The sequence below is a fragment of the Perna viridis genome, chromosome 2 (genome assembly GCF_037379345.1).
Source record: "Perna viridis isolate PV_CMFRI_1.1 ecotype Kerala chromosome 2, ASM3737934v1, whole genome shotgun sequence".
In the NCBI taxonomy this organism is placed as follows: Eukaryota; Metazoa; Mollusca; class Bivalvia; order Mytilida; family Mytilidae; genus Perna; species Perna viridis.
Window position 1 is genome coordinate 18,014,348 of NC_142446.1, and position 17,126 is coordinate 18,031,473.

Here is a 17,126-nt window from a genome sequence, read left to right on the forward strand (position 1 = left end):
AGCTAGGAGATTTAACTGTTATAGAAGTTTTTGGATTACTTATTTTTCAATGTAGCCTAGGTCTTTAATAAGTTCAAATCTTAGTCGACGCTAATAATCTGCATAAGTGTACAAAAGCGTATTAGTTGTGTACCGATACATACCTATTACTATCAAACAATTGTTCTAAAAAACCTTGATTTGATTGTCAAAAGTACTCAAAACAATAGAACAAACTTAAAAGAAATAACACTTGCATTCTTTTAAATCTTCGTACTTCCATGTTGAATGTTTTTATACACCTTGTGCTCATCTTAACCTACTAGAGACAAAACCCCAGACCTAAATTTTTTTCTTGTCTTTGTATCTTCTTTTTATAATTTCTATTATTTTTTATTTGTAGTAATATAACCCAGATATCAATTCCAATATCAATATTTTATAGCGTTAAAACAGTGAAAAATGATTTAAATAGAAAATCGCTTCCTATGTTTTTCTTCTTAACATAGCCAAGAGAAAATTTTTAGAAAAACAGAATGCATGTAGAAACGCTTTGTTCTTAAGGTGGTGAAGAACAAAATATCACATGTTCATTTAACTGTTTTGCTTGTTTGTAAAATTTTAAATCAAGATTGGACAGAGTTACAAGCGAATGCATATTTTTAGATAAGATGTTCAAATTGTTTGCGTCTCTGCATCAGAAGGGAACACTTAGCCACCTTCTTAATGCGTTGGTTGGAATGTTGCGAATGCGACACGGGGGAGTCTATAAAAAGTACCATTAATGACCTTTTCTCAAATCGATAATTCGGACAAAGGAATTAAAGATCAAGCATTTCAATAACACGGACAAATCTAAAAGTCCCATTTTCTTATTTGAATGGAGACTCCGAGCAACAATGTATTAGTTCTAAGGGACTATAAATTACAAATGACTTCCTTTGTACAATTTTGATTTTATATCAATTTATTAGAAACAAATCATATACATCCATATGTCTTCTAGCATTAATTTTGAAAGGGTAATTTTTTGCATAATATGGCAAAGTGGGAAAAATTGATTTTTTTCATTTTTTTAATAAAGGAGGGATAATTTATAAAGTGGAAAGTTCACAGTACTGACGACAATAGACCAATATAAATAGTAGCCATTTTTAACCAACACTACATTATCATAACAAACATGGTAACAAGAACACTGGTAGCTTTGTTTCTCTGCATTATTGGTACTTCGTGCTTTTTCCTCAAGGTAGGCACTGTATAGAACACTCATGCAATGATAAAAAGAATCAAAAATGGCTCTCGAGAATCAATTTAATTATTTCGATTAATTTACATGATGCAATTATTAAGTCATACCATATGTTTTGTGCGGCTCTCGTCAACTATTTGACTATTTCCATTATTTACATATTGCAATTATAAGGTCACGCAATATTTTTTTGTGTATGTGGGGGGGGGGGGGGTAATTCACATATTGCAGTTATGAAATCACACAGTATTTTTTGGGGTGGGTCTCGTGAAACTATTGGGTTATTTCTATTTATTTATATGTATATCATAAATTCACACAGTATTTTTACTTCTCTTATATGCTCTGTCTATAAATGTTTAGGGTGAACATCCCGGGACAAGAATACCATTTACTATCAATCATCCTCCAGAGGAGCAAGGCAATGGTGTAGAAGGTGACATCATAGTTTCCCATTCAGATGACCGTCCACCAACTGTATCACGAGGGAAACGACAGACAGTTACTGATGTACAAAGGTTGTGGCCAAATGGAATTATAGTGTACACATTTGATCGAAATTGGCGTAAGTTTGTAGAACCTTGTTTGGCGTTAGTTTGTAGAACGTTGTTTTTTTTTTCATGACCGAACGCTTTTATTTGTTTCCTTAAATCAATGAATTGAAGGGGTAAGTAAATTTCCAACTGAAAAGATGAAGAAAGATTGTGAAAGTCACAAATTCTAGTCTTAGTTTCAGCACAAGTACAACACAGAGAGCTTACTCGACTGGGTAACAAAAACTACATTTTATTTTGCAGCTGACTGTGATGATGCAAGAACTGCTAAATTAAGTATAGCCAAAGCTATGAAACACTGGGAAGATGTCACTTGTTTAAGATTTCGACAGAAATCTGGGAACACTGCTCGCGAGGTTGGACATAATAGCTTTATCATATTCGTTTTCGGATCTGGGTAAGAAATTAATTGTTACTTGCATTTTTTCTAAATTCATTTTAACTTGTACATTTGTCTAGTGCTTTTTTTTATCATGGCAATGTACTAATTACAATCATTGTTGTTTATCTTCATTACGAAAATAAAAGTTCTAGTTATATACTTCAGTTGAACAAAGAGCTAGAAAAATAATTGTGTCTTAAACCTTTTATATGCCTTCCAGTTGCTCTTCTTTCATTGGGAGATTCTGGGAAAGCCAAGAGGGACAGAAAATCCAAGTTGGTGGAGGTTGTAAAGATGCTGTAAGTTTACTTTTAAACTAATTTTAGATATTGCGAAATATATTCACAATACAATTGCACTTATATAGTATCAATAATTATAACCCACCGCTTGTTTTTGCAAAAAAAAAAATGAACCAACTATATACTTCAGTAACTTATAAATTTGATGTATCAAAGACGATTGTAAATATACTCACATGCAATGTCCTCTTCTGGCCAGTTGCCTTTCGAAGAATACATTTAGAGCTGATATTGGAAAGGTCGATAAGAGAGTTTTCAATTTAGTTGGAGTCGTACATTACACTGACGGCTAGACGATACATTATTTTGTTTTTTTTTTTCTTGTTTTTGTTTTTTTTGTTCGATTTTTATTCGTTTAAAACTGCTTCTGTAGTTGTATCATTTTTACCCCTCCACTCTTCTTTTAATATATTTAGTGTTATTATTGTGGATTGTAGCCAATAAGTATAGCTCATGAGCTAGCACATGCAGCTGGGTTTTATCATGAACACACAAGACCAGACAGGGATAACTATATTAAAATAAACCCCTCCAATGTGGCAAGTGACTCTCTGCAATATTTTGAAAAACGGATGTCTGATAATGAGAAAACCAATGAACTGTATGACATCGAATCAGTAATGCATTACGGACCAACGGTTAGTACATTATTAGAATAATTTAAACATAAAAATATGAAAAAGAAAAGCTCTGTTATGATATTAACAGTTGTGTTAAGAAAATGTTAACCTCAATATTCCCTGAAATATTCTTAATACAAATTGGAAGTGTCAACGTACATTGTTTTACATGATTTAATGACAAAAATTGTTTTTCTTAAAAGTTTTTTAGTAAAAACAAACATTTTACGATAGAACCGAAGAATCGCCACTTGTTATCAGCAATGGGTCAGCGTGATTATCTCAGCTTTATAGACATCAAGACCATGAACGACGTTTACAAATGTAAAAGTAAGTTATGTTTTTTTTTATTTTTTTTTTAAATGGGTAAAAAGATGAATATATTCCCCGAATGAGATGAAATTTTGACTGATACCATCTGTTGAACTATATAAAAATCTTACTTTTTTTCTGAGGATTGCATGATTTTTAATTTAACTTGAGTTTTATGTAATGTTTGCTTTTTCGATTCAAATATGCGTTTATAGCCTGTAAAACATTTAATGGTGAGATAAAACTCAGCATTACTGTCAATACTCAATACGCATTGTTAGTGCAAATCTGAGTGAGAATCGTCTTACTGAATCAAAGGAATGCATTTGTTTAGCTTTGTTCTCAAAACGTACGTGTTTTTTAAAGGCAGTTGTCGAACAGAACTACGATGTCAAAATGGTGGATACATTGGTCCAAAGTGTACATGTATGTGTCCTTTCGGTCTGACAGGAAAATACTGTACAGATGTGAGTCGAAGTTTATCCGGTGAGTTTCATTTTTCAAGTTAATGCAAGAAATTGCTTACTCTTTCACACTCATTATATAATATTTTGTTTAACTTATAGTGTAATCTAAGAATAACCCGTTTTATTAATTTTAAGTAATAAACGTAACCAATAGAATACAATACAGTTACAGCACACAAAAAACTAAACCTCTTGCAATATGAACTTCCATCCCCTCACTCCCACCCACCCCCCCCCAAAAAAAAAAATACGGGGAAGGAAATGCATATTCTGCAATAAGAGTCGTTTAAAAAATATTGGTTGTACTTTAACTTAAATGGCTGATTGTATTAAGTTTTTTTCAAATGATTGAGCTTTCGGATTGCATAAAGTGCTTTGAGTATTTTTTCAATAAGTCAAAGTAGCAATATCGGGAGTAAAAACGATTGGAAGTCTGCGGACTTAAAAATACCAGGGACATAAAAAGGAAGTGCAGACGAAGAGCAAATTTAGCAATGTAAAGTGGGATGATCTCAGGTATTCCGGAAGGTTGAGAAGTTTCTGCTTCTTACTGGGAACCCACTGTGTTTTATGCGATTGTATTATTTTGTGGGAAAAAAATCAGAAGTTAAGGCCCATTCTCTTGACGAAAATTTACAAACGTGACCAAAACTATACCAGTTTAAATTTGGTAATGATAACGTGGCTTATTGTTTATTGCTTTATTTTTTTATGATTCGATTTGTAAGGGAATAACTTAAAAACAACATTAAATATAATTGGTGTCTATGAATCATATTGTAGGTTGTGGGGGAGTGCTTAACAAATTCTCGGGAACGTTTACTTCTCCTAATTATCCGAATGAATATCCACCATCCACAACTTGTACATGGCTTATAGAGGTATGATTGGCTTAATCTATACTAAATTGTTCCTGGAATTTGATAGTTTTGAAAGCAGAACTTTCACAGATTCACACGTACTTTTTACTACATCAAATAAGTTTCGTTTGTTCTGTTCAGGCGTTAAAAACGTATAATCGAAAACGTACTTGGTACACACTTTTTAGAACGTACTAGTTAAAGAGAATTAAAAGCGTATCTTTAAGAGACAAAACCTCATTTGTGGATATTTCTATCATTTGTTTAACCTTACTTGGTACTTTGACGTAAAGAAAATCTTTAAAAAACGTAGGTTGTTGTATCACCACTCTTCAGAATGTAAAACAAACCAAATAACGTACGTACTATATTTGAAATGGCAAGACATAAAATAATAAGTGTTTCAAGTGTAATGTTTATATACCTAACATTTCGATGACTTATTTTTCTGCTGCTATTGTTTTAGGGACCAATTGGATCATCGATAAAATTGAAGTTTTCTGAATTAGATTTAGAAGTTACGCAATTCTGCAGACAAGACCATGTAGAAATAAAAATATATGGACCGACTTTAGCTGGGCCTAAGTAAGTCTCTGACTTAGATAAAACTGTCACTGTGCTTTATTGAAGTAACTGTTTAAATTACTTTTTTTTGCATATAAAGCGTCAATATTTGTCTTATATGATCTCGGACTAGACAAAAGTACTACTCTAAAACGATTTATCGATATCAGCTTGATGTGATATTTCGGAGAAAACCCCAACTTGATATTTGTTTGTTTTTTTTTCTCTTTCCAAGTGCACAAATAAAAATAAACTGGGATTTATCTCGGATCGCATTTCATCATTTGAGACGTGTATACAAAAACTACGAAAATGTTTCAACGCCTTGTATAACAAATCATGTTTTTGTTGAGAAGAACATGGCGCAACCAAGATCAAGTACGTTTGATATTCGATATTCGATATTCAAAGTTTCCAATATCCAACTGAATATTAAACGGTAAAATTTTACCGATTGAAATTCCTTTGATATACATTTCTGGGGTGGGTTTCTCGAAGCTAAAGTTGGTCTTAGGACGTGACTTAAGACATATCTTAGGATAGCTTTGAGAACCCCACCCGAAGTTAATCTAAAGCATGCCAACTCTAAATGAATAACAAATGAATATCAAACAGGTTTTCTTTTTTGTTCGATATTCGTTTGACATTCGATTCCTTGTTATATATTGAATATAGAACAGATTTGAATATCAAATTGAATATAAAATTGAATATCAAACATAATGTTTGTTCTGTTCGATATTCGTTTGACGTTCGTTTCTATATTGAATACTGAACGGATTGAAATTTCAAATTACATGTTAAAATGATATTTGTGTCAGTTAATATTCGTTTGACATTTGTTTCTGGGTTTGAATATCAAACAGGATTTATTTTTCTGTCCGATATTTGTTTGACAATTGGTATCCGGGTTATAAACTGTATATAGGACGGGTTTGAAATTCATATCTTACTGGTATTTTAAGTAAGTTCGATATTCGTTTGACATTCGTTTCCGGGTTATTAATTGAACATAGGGCTGATTTGAATATCAAATTTATCAGCAAACTGGTCCAGCGCCCTCCTAGACAACTCGGCCAGCTAGGCTATATAAAAATATAGCTTACGCTGGCCGGGTTATTCCTCCTCGTAGGATTCTAGGGCTGTTACTAAGTACAACGTAGTACGGGACAGTTTATTTAGGTGTTATTATGTAGGGTAGAGGACCAAATTAATGTTACATATCACAACAAATCAATATTATACAAACGTCTCAGAATGTGACAAAATATCCTGTTTGATATTCAATTTGATATTTTCAAATCCGCTCAATATTCAATTTTTAACCCAGAAAAGAATGTCAAATGAATATAGAACAGAAAAAATTATGTTTGATAATCAATTTGATATATTCATTATATCCGGAAACGGATATCAAACGAATATCAACCAGAACAAAATCCTGTTTAATATTAAAATTTGTTCTATATTCAATATATAACCAGGAAAACCAATGTCAAACAAACATCGAACAGAACAAAAATCCTGTTTGATATTCAATTGAAGATTTAAGACTTTAAACGTCTGAAATGAAATCAAGATTATACGAAGAAAATGAATAAGATATAACATTGCAATTGCTTTCAAATATACTCAATTGCGAGAATAAATCAGCTGTTTAAAGAATCACTCAAGTGTAAAAAATAATCGAATACCTGAGTAACCACAGATATATAACACGAAGGTAATGTTTCCCATTTTAGTTGGTATACAGAATATCATGATGTCCCTTAATGTCTTCTAAAGACTTATTCTTTTCAAGTGACAATAAATGACGACAAGACCATACCCTTGAAATAATCTGCTGTTCAATTATAGTCATTTATATAAGACTTGGACAATGAATACACCATTTTTTCAAATCAAAATATGATTTAATTCACTTAACAAATAATCGACACCACAAATGTCAACCTACAATACACCACTGTAATGATAGTCCATTGGAAACACTGAAGAGTCCATCTTAAATAAACGTATCCTACGAATTGTCATTTATTTCATTATCCGTATCTTGTAAGGCTGTAATAGGAAACAGAAAATATTTGATTTATGAATCATCTAGTAGATACATACTTAAAGTACATCAGATGTTTAAAATATGAATAACACCTGTATATAGTATAAGACATATAAGACTCTGTTTCTGCATGTGCGTGTGTTGGATACATTCAATCTTCTATGATTTTCATTCCATATTAATCATGTTGAATTCCCGGATTTGGAAAGGCGGGATTGCAATGTTACATCTTATTCATTTTCCTCGTATAATCTTGATTTCATTTCAGACGTTTAACGTCTTTTAGAAAATTCACAAGATATAACATTGCACGTTTAAAGCGAATATATATAATAAAATTTAATTACCTAAATTCACACCCAACACTCTCGTTTCCATAGCTACCATGTTCCTCTGGTTCAGTTGGGTTTCTATAATAAAAACGCTTAAAAGTAGACATTTGTCCAATCAGCCATTTTCAATATTTCTACTATAGAAATGCCATGTTGCTTGGCTTTACTAGTGGATGAGCCCCGAGTAGAATGGGCTTTGAACTTATTTGTATCAATACCTGCTTCTTTCATAATATATTTGATTCAAATTGCTATGGTATTAGCAGATGCTCCTTTATGTGGCTTAACCAAAGTTCTTAATAGAGGATTTGGATCATCATTTCCTTCATTTCTGAACTCTGACGAATGTATTAAATACACCTGTAAACAATTGACTACGCATACCTTCTGATTTGCATCATTCCTAGGGTAAAATAGTTTCCTTGAATTACAATCTTTTTGTGTTTTTGATAAGCCTAGAAGTTGAAATTTCGCCAACACTATTGATATGCATGAACCTTGTATCTAGGCGCGCAAGTTCTGAAGACCTTTTTGGAGCAGCAATGGCTAATAATATAGCTAATTTTTTCGTCTTTAAAATATAATTCAGAATTTGAATCAAGACGGAAAAAAAACTTCAGAACAATGTCAATATCCAACATTATTTGATACCTAGGAAGAGAAGGATTTTCACGTAAAATACCCCGCATAAGTTTCTTAACCATAGAGGTTTGACCGACTGGTTGGCCATCGATATGGAATAAAATAGATGAAAGATCTGACCTATGCACATTGACTGTTCTATATTGAAAACATTCAGGCCAAAAATTCAAGGATGGCAGTTACAGATGCCGAAAAGGTATCAATTTCCCTCTCCAAGCACCAGCTAACCTACTTATTCCAGGCCGAATCACAAGATTTCTGAGTCCCTTGACCCCAGGAGTTTAAGAGAAATTTTTTAACCTCATCTGGTATTTCCATTGTTTGATAGGATCTCCCGAGAAAAGTCACCCTACTAGTTCAAGGGTATTGTTCTGAAACAGGGAATGCTGATTCCCCTGAGGAGATAGTAGAACGTCTGGGAACAATGGGATCTTGGACTGACAACTCCAGTAGTGTTGTGTACCAAGGTTGTGCATTCCAAGCTGGGGTAACTAGAACTATTGTTGATCAATCTGCTTTCACTTTCTTGCGACATTGTGCAATTAGGCAAAAGGGGGAGGGGAAGCATACCCCTTGATATTGTACCAAGGATGAAGTATTGCATTGAATGCAATAGCCAATGGGTCTGGTAACCAACTCACGTAAATTGGAATTTTAGCATTGTTTCTGTCTGCAAACAGAACTATGTTGCATTTCATTGTCTGATCTATCAAAGACTTGAAAATCAGTGGGTGAAATTTCCAATTGCTTGAGTCGGCATGATGCCGGGACTCCGAGTTTCCGATCAGGTTCTCCCGACCTGGGATGAAATCTGCCTTGATTACTACATTTCTCTGTAGACACCAAGTCCAGAGATCTAGTGCAGTTTTATTGCAAACATTGGAAACTGTGCCACCCATCCTGTTCAGGTATATCAAAGTTGTTTTGTTATCTGTTTGAACCAGAACATGTACATTGTTTCTGTCCAGAAAGGATTTTACAGCATGTGTTACTGCCATAAGTTCTTTGGCATTTACATAAAAAAAAATACTTATCTATACTATAACGAATCTAAAAGATTTGTTATTCACTTACGTTGACACGACCATACACCTTCGATTTAGTCATGTTTTATTAGACTAATGTAGTTTAAACATGTTATGCTTGGTATGTCTTTCAGATACTGCAAATGGTCGGATATTCAGGGAACATTTCACTATCCCGGAAACGCATTATATGTGAAGTTTAAGTCTGATGACATTGAGAACTTTTATGGTTTTAATGCCAACTATACTATTTATTGACTTGGCATTGACTTTAAAATGGCACTGAACTTTGATAATAAAATTGAGTAAAATGCAAATTTCACATTTTCTTATTACAAACCGTTCTTAATGGAGAAAAGGTAACTTTTTTGAAAAATGGGATATATCCATTAGTATATTCATAGTTTATAAAGCCGTATAGTATACTTAATAAAAATATATGAATCTATCTTGTACTGAAAAGCTGTATTTAACGAGAGTCGCCACACAGTATATAAAGTTCAATACTATGTACAAAAAGGACGAGTACAATGTTTTCAACATTATGTACCAAATTGTATTATAACTTTTTTTTATTATAATGCTTTTACAAATAAAGATACTTCGAGCGATGCAAAATGTCCAACCCTGAACTGTTGGCACAAGAGTGGACACAATGTTCCAATTCGTTACAGCTCTCACTTTAAACAGTTGTGAAAGAAGTAGACAAAAGAAATAGGAAATATGAAAAAAAAATGAAACGTAGCCACATCTCAAAGATACACTGATGTAAACAAAACGTAATTGTAAGTCCATAACAAAAGCGTTATTTGTCTCGATCATATTAAATAAATTTCCATAAGAAGTGAGATAAGATTTAGCTCATGAAAGTGAATTAAATGACTTGGTTCTGATTGACTTATGTAGAATGAAGCGCTAAAGCATAGAGCCATAAGTTGAAACACTTATATATATACATTCTTATAATAATTCTAAAAAGTGCTGACAGGAAAAACAACCGCAGCGAGCGACAACCTAGAAAAGTTAAATACACTCACAAAAATTCAGCATACATGAAAAGCCATGTTTTTTTCATATTTAAAACCATACATGACCCATCTGAAAGATTCAATTGTGAAAAAAATTTGCTCTAACTGATCATGAACATATCTCTTTGCAATATGTAAGTCAAGTTGCAGTTGCTAGCATTGCAGTAAGAAGCGTCATTTTATCCAATGAAAATGTTTTCTTCTAAACAGAGTCCGTTCGTATTGCAATAGACGAAGAGAAAACACATGAGCCTGATTTCATCTACTGAACAATCCTGATCAAACAGTATTCTCAAAGCGCCCATTGCACAAGTATGAACAGAAAGTACATGTAGAATTGATTGACAATTGTGCACATCGTTCATTTATAACAGTAGAGATTGCACCCAATTCGCAACCTACCAAAGACACGAGTATACGTCGCGTCATTATATAAAAAAAATGATTCCGTTTTAGTGGTATCGACCATGACAAATTCATGGACTAGCTACATGAAAAGCAATCTATGATTTTTGGTCACATCAATGGACTATAATTTACAAAACATGTCAACATTGTCTCATTTGGCTGCCGCGACCGAATATCACATTTTTTTGCAAAACGAATTAAAGTTTCTTCAAAAGCAAGAACGATTTCAAGCGTTTAGTTGCCAACCAAGCATTGACTGATGATTACAGTATGTTGTAGCAAATACATATACATGCAAGAGTAATGAAGGGAACATTCTATCGGAAATCAAAAGAAAGTAATCCAGGGACAAAGGCCAGACATGGAAAACAGACAAACACAACAAAACAAAACATAAAATAACCAATATAATACATACAAAGTAACAAAAGTAAATGAGCAACTCGGACACCACTAAAAAACTGGGAGCATGGACCAGGTGCACCGGTAAGGTAAGCGTCCTCTGCTTTTCTAGAAACACCCACAGAGCTGCTCATAAAAAGTCATTTCGGGGTATTGGAAAGAGGAAAGGAAAACTATGACACGTTGAACAAATCAGTTTTCATGGTGCAGATTGAAACAACGTAACGATCCACGAGTTCATCATGACGACCATTAAACTTTTGTAGTGATGACTTCAATCTTGTAGCAACATAACCCTGTTCCAGAAGTCTAATTGTAAGGAGTCTCGCGCGATACAAAAAGACGGCGTAGTTACCGCAAGCTCTGGCACAACGTATGAGTTTTGATATGAAAATTTCATATGCTGTCGCTGAAGGGATGTTGCCATGGATGAAAGGGAAGTTGACAATACGGAATGAAAAGTCATCGCGTTTGTCGTAAACATGTATTTAGATGTGATGTATCAAATCCTCGAACTAGGATTGTTTAACTATAATGTACGTCATCTATATAGCGGAAAAGGATCTATCTTAATGATGTTTCTTCTTTTTGGATCAGATTAGCTATTAAGTCAGCCCCATAAGAGTGAAGGAATAGGTCAGCAAGTAGAGGAGCACAATGTGTTCTCTTTGGAGTGCAGACCGCTTGTTGAAAAACGAGTCCACCACATTGGACAAATATGTTGTCGGTAAAAAAATTCCAGCATTTTGAAAACATCTTAATTTACAATCACCATTTCCTTTCAATTTAAATACAGAAATTTGACAGTCAGGTACTACTACTTAATTACACACTGTTTGCAAAAATGGTTGATTTTTTAAAAAATCTTCTTGTTATTCATTCTATGTGTTTGTTGTAGATTTTCTTCTTCCTAAAGAATAGAATCAAAGATATGTTTGATATTTGACTTAAACGACACATGCTTTTTGGTGGTGATCGATCCATAGTATAACCAATCCTTGATCCCTCATTTAAATCCCTAAAATTATTTTACTTTACAAAATTCTATGTAGTAAAAAAAAGGCAAAATTACTCATTCAATTGTGACTGTTTAAGGACAGTGGTATCCACAACATGAAACGTCAATTATGCCAAAGCCAAAAACATTATTTGCATAGAGGTTTATACAACTTTCTTAAAGAATCTCGATGATTATATTAGTAACTTTCCTTGTTATCATTTAGACGAGTCCTTTCACAGTTTTTAAGGGTCTTTCCGAAAAAAGTACTGATTAAAAATTCGTTAAAAAAAAACAACAAACAAACAAACAAAGATTAAGATGATTCTTCGATTTATAAACAAATGTTCCCTCATCCAAGCATATCGTGGAGATGTGAAGGATGAGGGGCATTATCATAATAAGATTTAAGTTAACATGCTAAATTTCAATACAAAATACAGTAAATGAATGTAAATTTTTAAAAAAGAAAAACAATATAAAATGTGAACGGCGTTCACCAACAATAGCTTGCCTTGCGTCTCGATTAAAAATGTGAAGATAACGTTTGTTTGTTTGTTTGTTGGGATTTAACGTCCGAGCAGCAATATTTCAGCTATATTCAGTCGATGAACATGAAATGATGAAATGAAAAAGGGATGGGACACAAGGACAATGGGATCGACAAATTTTGATTGCCACTGGAAATAGGGAGAGGTGGGTAGGGTCGGGCAATTTAGCCTCCTGTGGCGGAGCCCTATGGTTCCTACTCCGGGAGAATACCACAGTAGGGTTCTTTAACGTGCGGGGAACGTGGCATCTTTCCCAACACGGTGCACCACTATGGTTTGCGGTCAGGTTTTCCGTATTATAGCCTGACAACCCCAGCATGTAACGCGCCAGGGGTACCCCATTCCACCACCTGGGGCACACATCCCAGTAGCTCTGTGGGCAGAGCGCCTAGCCCCCGGCTAGGGTTCTGAGCACTATTTAGTCGCCTTTTACGACAAGCTTAACGCTGCTGCAGGCCTATTCTTTAACACCCGGACCTACACGGGGCGTGAAGATAACGCGTGGAACAGGTCTTATATACGGGCCTAAGGTCACTCTCATGGTATATGATTTTGACCTCTTTAAACGAGACTGATATGGCTTGTCTTGCGACACAGCTTAATTAATATGCTTTATTATACCCTTCTTTAACGATGGCGAATGTAAGATAATTGGATACTAAGATACATTTTGCTCTGTAACCCTATTAAGATTTTTGATATCTTCTTAAATGTCTTTCAGTGGTCTAGTCTAACAGTGAGACGTCCAGTCTAACACCGAATGGTCTAGTCAACACTGACTTGTTTAGTCAACACTGAATCGTCTAGCAGTCAAAACACTGAATAACACTGAGTTGTCTTATTATAAAACCATGTGTCGCATTGTCGTCTAATGTCTAGTCTAACACTGAGACGTCTAGTCTAACATTTGGATTTTTTTTATTTATGACGAAGGTAAAAGGGAGAGAAATTTGTACATAACGTTGGTCATATGTTTATCATAGTTTTACAACGGTTTTAGGTAGTACAATACAGTAAGGTCATTTCGGGAAATTTTGGTCTCATTTTGTTGAAATAAAGCTGTTTCGAGGCAGTCTGCACAGAAATTTCTAGTGTTTTTGTCATAAAAAAGTGCATATTTTTTAAATCCTTGGTGTGTGGAGGTTCAAGTCATTTATAAATAATTTAGTGATTATGCTTTTCCAAAACTAACAGCTAAATACTATGTTTTATAAAATATCAGGCACTTAGACACTACCACTGGATAACAGCATGCATGGAGTAGGTGAAAAAAAGGTAAAAATAATAAGACCCTTTTTGATTCATTCTCACATAATTTTCACTGTTTCGCACACCAAGTTACCCCGGTCAAATTTTGTAAATTAACTTTAAATTAAAAGTTGAAATTTGGTGGATATATTGTTTCAATATAGATAAGCATTTATACATAGACAGATATAATACATGTTATGGTAAACAGGTGTAATTTAAATGAAGAATGCTATCCGGAATGTTTCAGTCCCCTGCCGTATTAGGTTCTCTCCTCAGCATCAGATGGCTGATTTTCAAAATACCTTATTTTGCACGAACTTTTGGGACTAAAATTGTGACAGAATGAATCGAAATTGTCTTATCCTGTGGTGGTGTCTAAGTGCCTGATATTTCATAAATCATAGTAATTGGCTGTTAGTTTTGGAAAGGCACCCCTGATTTATACTAAAACTCAGTAATATTTTTTTCAGTATGTTACCATGGCTACTGGATTTTATAAGAATAATCACGAAATTACTTATAAATGACTTGAACCTCCACACACCAAGGATTTAAAAAAATATGTACTTTTTTATGACAAAACACTAGAAATGTCTGTGTTGACTGCCTCAAAACAGCTTTATTTCAACAAAATGAGACCAAATTTTCAGAAATGACCTAACTGTATTGTACTACCTCACCAATGCAAGCTCCGAACACAACAACGTCTGACGTTCTAGGTCTCAGTATCGTATTAATTTTCCCATAGACTTCTATAGTGAAGTGCATATTTTTAGGATTTTTTAAAAAATATGTAAATTGATTCAATAAAACTTTCACTTACGTAGCATTTCTAAGGACATGTGAAAAAATAATTTCCCGCAAAGAAAATAGGGTGAGTCCACGAAGATCGGACAGAAAAGTAGTCTCGAACTATAAATAGCCATTTTCCCAACTTTCACTTTCGTTTTGCACTCACCAAACCAACCTTTTCAGTGGAACATTTTTATGATATTATGTTAGATTTTCTTTTAAAAAAGTTCTTCATCTTACAGTGTGTTGTTTGCTCTATTTTATAAGTCATTGTTCATATCCTTTGACAAAATATTAGTTTGTAGAGAGGCAAAAAGAAAATGCACTATATTTTTATAGCATCCATGTTTTGACGTACACCTGCTCAGGGATATGCAATACGATACTGGTACCTATTACTAATAAACATTTCAATATAATCATAAAAGTTGTTGTTTTTCTGCTAGAGTATTCATTTTCGTACTGAAAATTCAGAACATCATTGCCCTGCTATAAACATGAGTTTTCTATTAAAATTTTTATATAGGTACCCTATTCCAGGCATGAGACTAATATCTCAGTGTTAGCCAGAAAATATTACTTTTGATAAAAAGCTGCTGCATTAGTCAAGCTAAGCAAATTTGTGGTTTATTCTGACATGGTAGATACATGAGCTGTACTATGAGTTCCAAATCATTATTTAATCCCCACTTGTGACTTCCATATATGGAAATATTAATATTCGAACCTCCTTTTTTGTCTTTAACTCAAGGGAGCCTCTTGTTTAAAGTAAAGTATAATGACTGGTACAACCAACTGTTTTAAACTATAGATATGGTCATTTCAATTATAATAAATCCAAAAAAAATTATACCAATATCATAGTTTTAAAAAAATATAGCTTTTCATATGCAGAAAATACAGATTTTAAGCCATTTTGGTACCCCAGGCAGATACAAAAGGACCTCAATATGACAGGAAAAGGACTTTTTCTTTAAAACAGATAGCTATGATGCAAGAAAAATAGTTTATTGGTATAAATATTACAATAACAACTGTCTGCTTTAGATACTTTTTGAAAAAATTCAGTTTTTATATGAAAAAACACCTTTATTTTTCTTGCCGCATTAGAATCTGTCCATTTGAACCACTAAAAAAAGTTCACTAAGAAATTGGCTGTTGACTTTTGTGACATTTCTGTGTTTAAATCAACCACACAGTTATATGGCAACTCATTTTAGCTATTTATTTGAAAGAAAAACAAAAAATAAAAAAAATATTCATTTTTTCATATATAAGAGGCAATGTATGGAAAATGACTATTTTCAAGTCCTAACCACATACTTAAAATGTGTTGTAACTTGAAAACTATCCTTTATGCAGGAGTATTACTTGCTTTAGGTTACCTGAATATAGATGTGCTCATCATAAATAGTAAAGATAATAATTTTATTGAACTGATATCCTACAAATTCATGAAAACAAAATGCATTTCCAAATTTGGTAAAGATTAACCATAAATGCAAAAAACCAGAGCTACCATAAAAAATCAGGTTCAAAAGTTGACTAATTCATCTTAAAAGTGTTACCTGTATTGGGGTACTACTTTTTCAGCTGGTAAAGACCACTTGCTGAATATCCAACTTTACTTGAAAAACTGGCTTACTAGGTCTCAGTATCGTATTAATTTTCCCATAGACTTCTATAGTGAAGTGCATATTTTTAGGATTTTTTAAAAAATATGTAAATTGATTCAATAAAACTTTCACTTATGTAGCATTTCTAAGGACATGTGAAAAAATAATTTCCCGCAAAGAAAATAGGGTGAGTCCACGAAGATCGGACAGAAAAGTAGTCTCGAACTATAAATAGCCATTTTCCCTACTTTCACTTTCGTTTTGCACTCACCAAACCAACCTTTTCAGTGGAACATTTTTATGATATTATGTTAGATTTTCTTTTAAAAAAGTTCTTCATCTTACAGTGTGTTGTTTGCTCTATTTTATAAGTCATTGTTCATATCCTTTGACAAAATATTAGTTTGTAGAGAGGCAAAAAGAAAATGCACTATATTTTTATAGCATGCATGTTTTGACGTACACCTGCTCAGGGATATGCAATACGATACTGGTACCTCTAAATTCATTCCAGAGAGTAAGAGAGGAATGGAACGTCTGTCGCTGTGTGGAGCTTGTCACCAATGTGGCGATCGATAATGCCGGACTATTCGGTCCAAAGACATTTCGGACCACGACAACCTATAATTCCTTAAAAATATCGGACATTTCGGTCCAAATATATTTCGGACCATGACAATTACGAGAGAGCATAAGGACAAACAAACCTCATATTAAGACGATTTGAACCG

General features: G+C 33.5%; 1 protein-coding gene and 1 long non-coding RNA gene across 2 annotated transcripts in view; one reads left to right on the top strand and one right to left on the bottom strand.

The window, feature by feature from the left end:
• LOC148623890 (blastula protease 10-like) overlaps positions 1–9,667 on the top strand; it is a 10,760-nt gene extending 1,093 nt beyond the window's left edge. Inside the window, exons 2-11 of the mRNA XM_088566181.1 lie at positions 1,064–1,228; positions 1,595–1,796; positions 2,029–2,182; positions 2,388–2,466; positions 2,907–3,107; positions 3,293–3,419; positions 3,768–3,887; positions 4,652–4,749; positions 5,195–5,313; positions 9,485–9,667. Coding sequence (XP_088422307.1) covers positions 1,163–1,228; positions 1,595–1,796; positions 2,029–2,182; positions 2,388–2,466; positions 2,907–3,107; positions 3,293–3,419; positions 3,768–3,887; positions 4,652–4,749; positions 5,195–5,313; positions 9,485–9,608 — 1,290 coding nt within the window. The 5' untranslated portion in view covers positions 1,064–1,162 and the 3' untranslated portion in view covers positions 9,609–9,667. The remainder of the gene's footprint in view (positions 1–1,063; positions 1,229–1,594; positions 1,797–2,028; positions 2,183–2,387; positions 2,467–2,906; positions 3,108–3,292; positions 3,420–3,767; positions 3,888–4,651; positions 4,750–5,194; positions 5,314–9,484) is intronic.
• LOC148623891 (uncharacterized) lies at positions 7,181–16,977 on the bottom strand. Its single transcript, XR_015919534.1, has 4 exons — positions 16,893–16,977; positions 16,348–16,460; positions 7,699–7,761; positions 7,181–7,353 (listed from the first exon to the last, which is right to left on the bottom strand). It is a non-coding gene; the product is annotated as an uncharacterized LOC148623891 (long non-coding RNA).
• Positions 16,978–17,126: the final 149 nt, after the last annotated feature.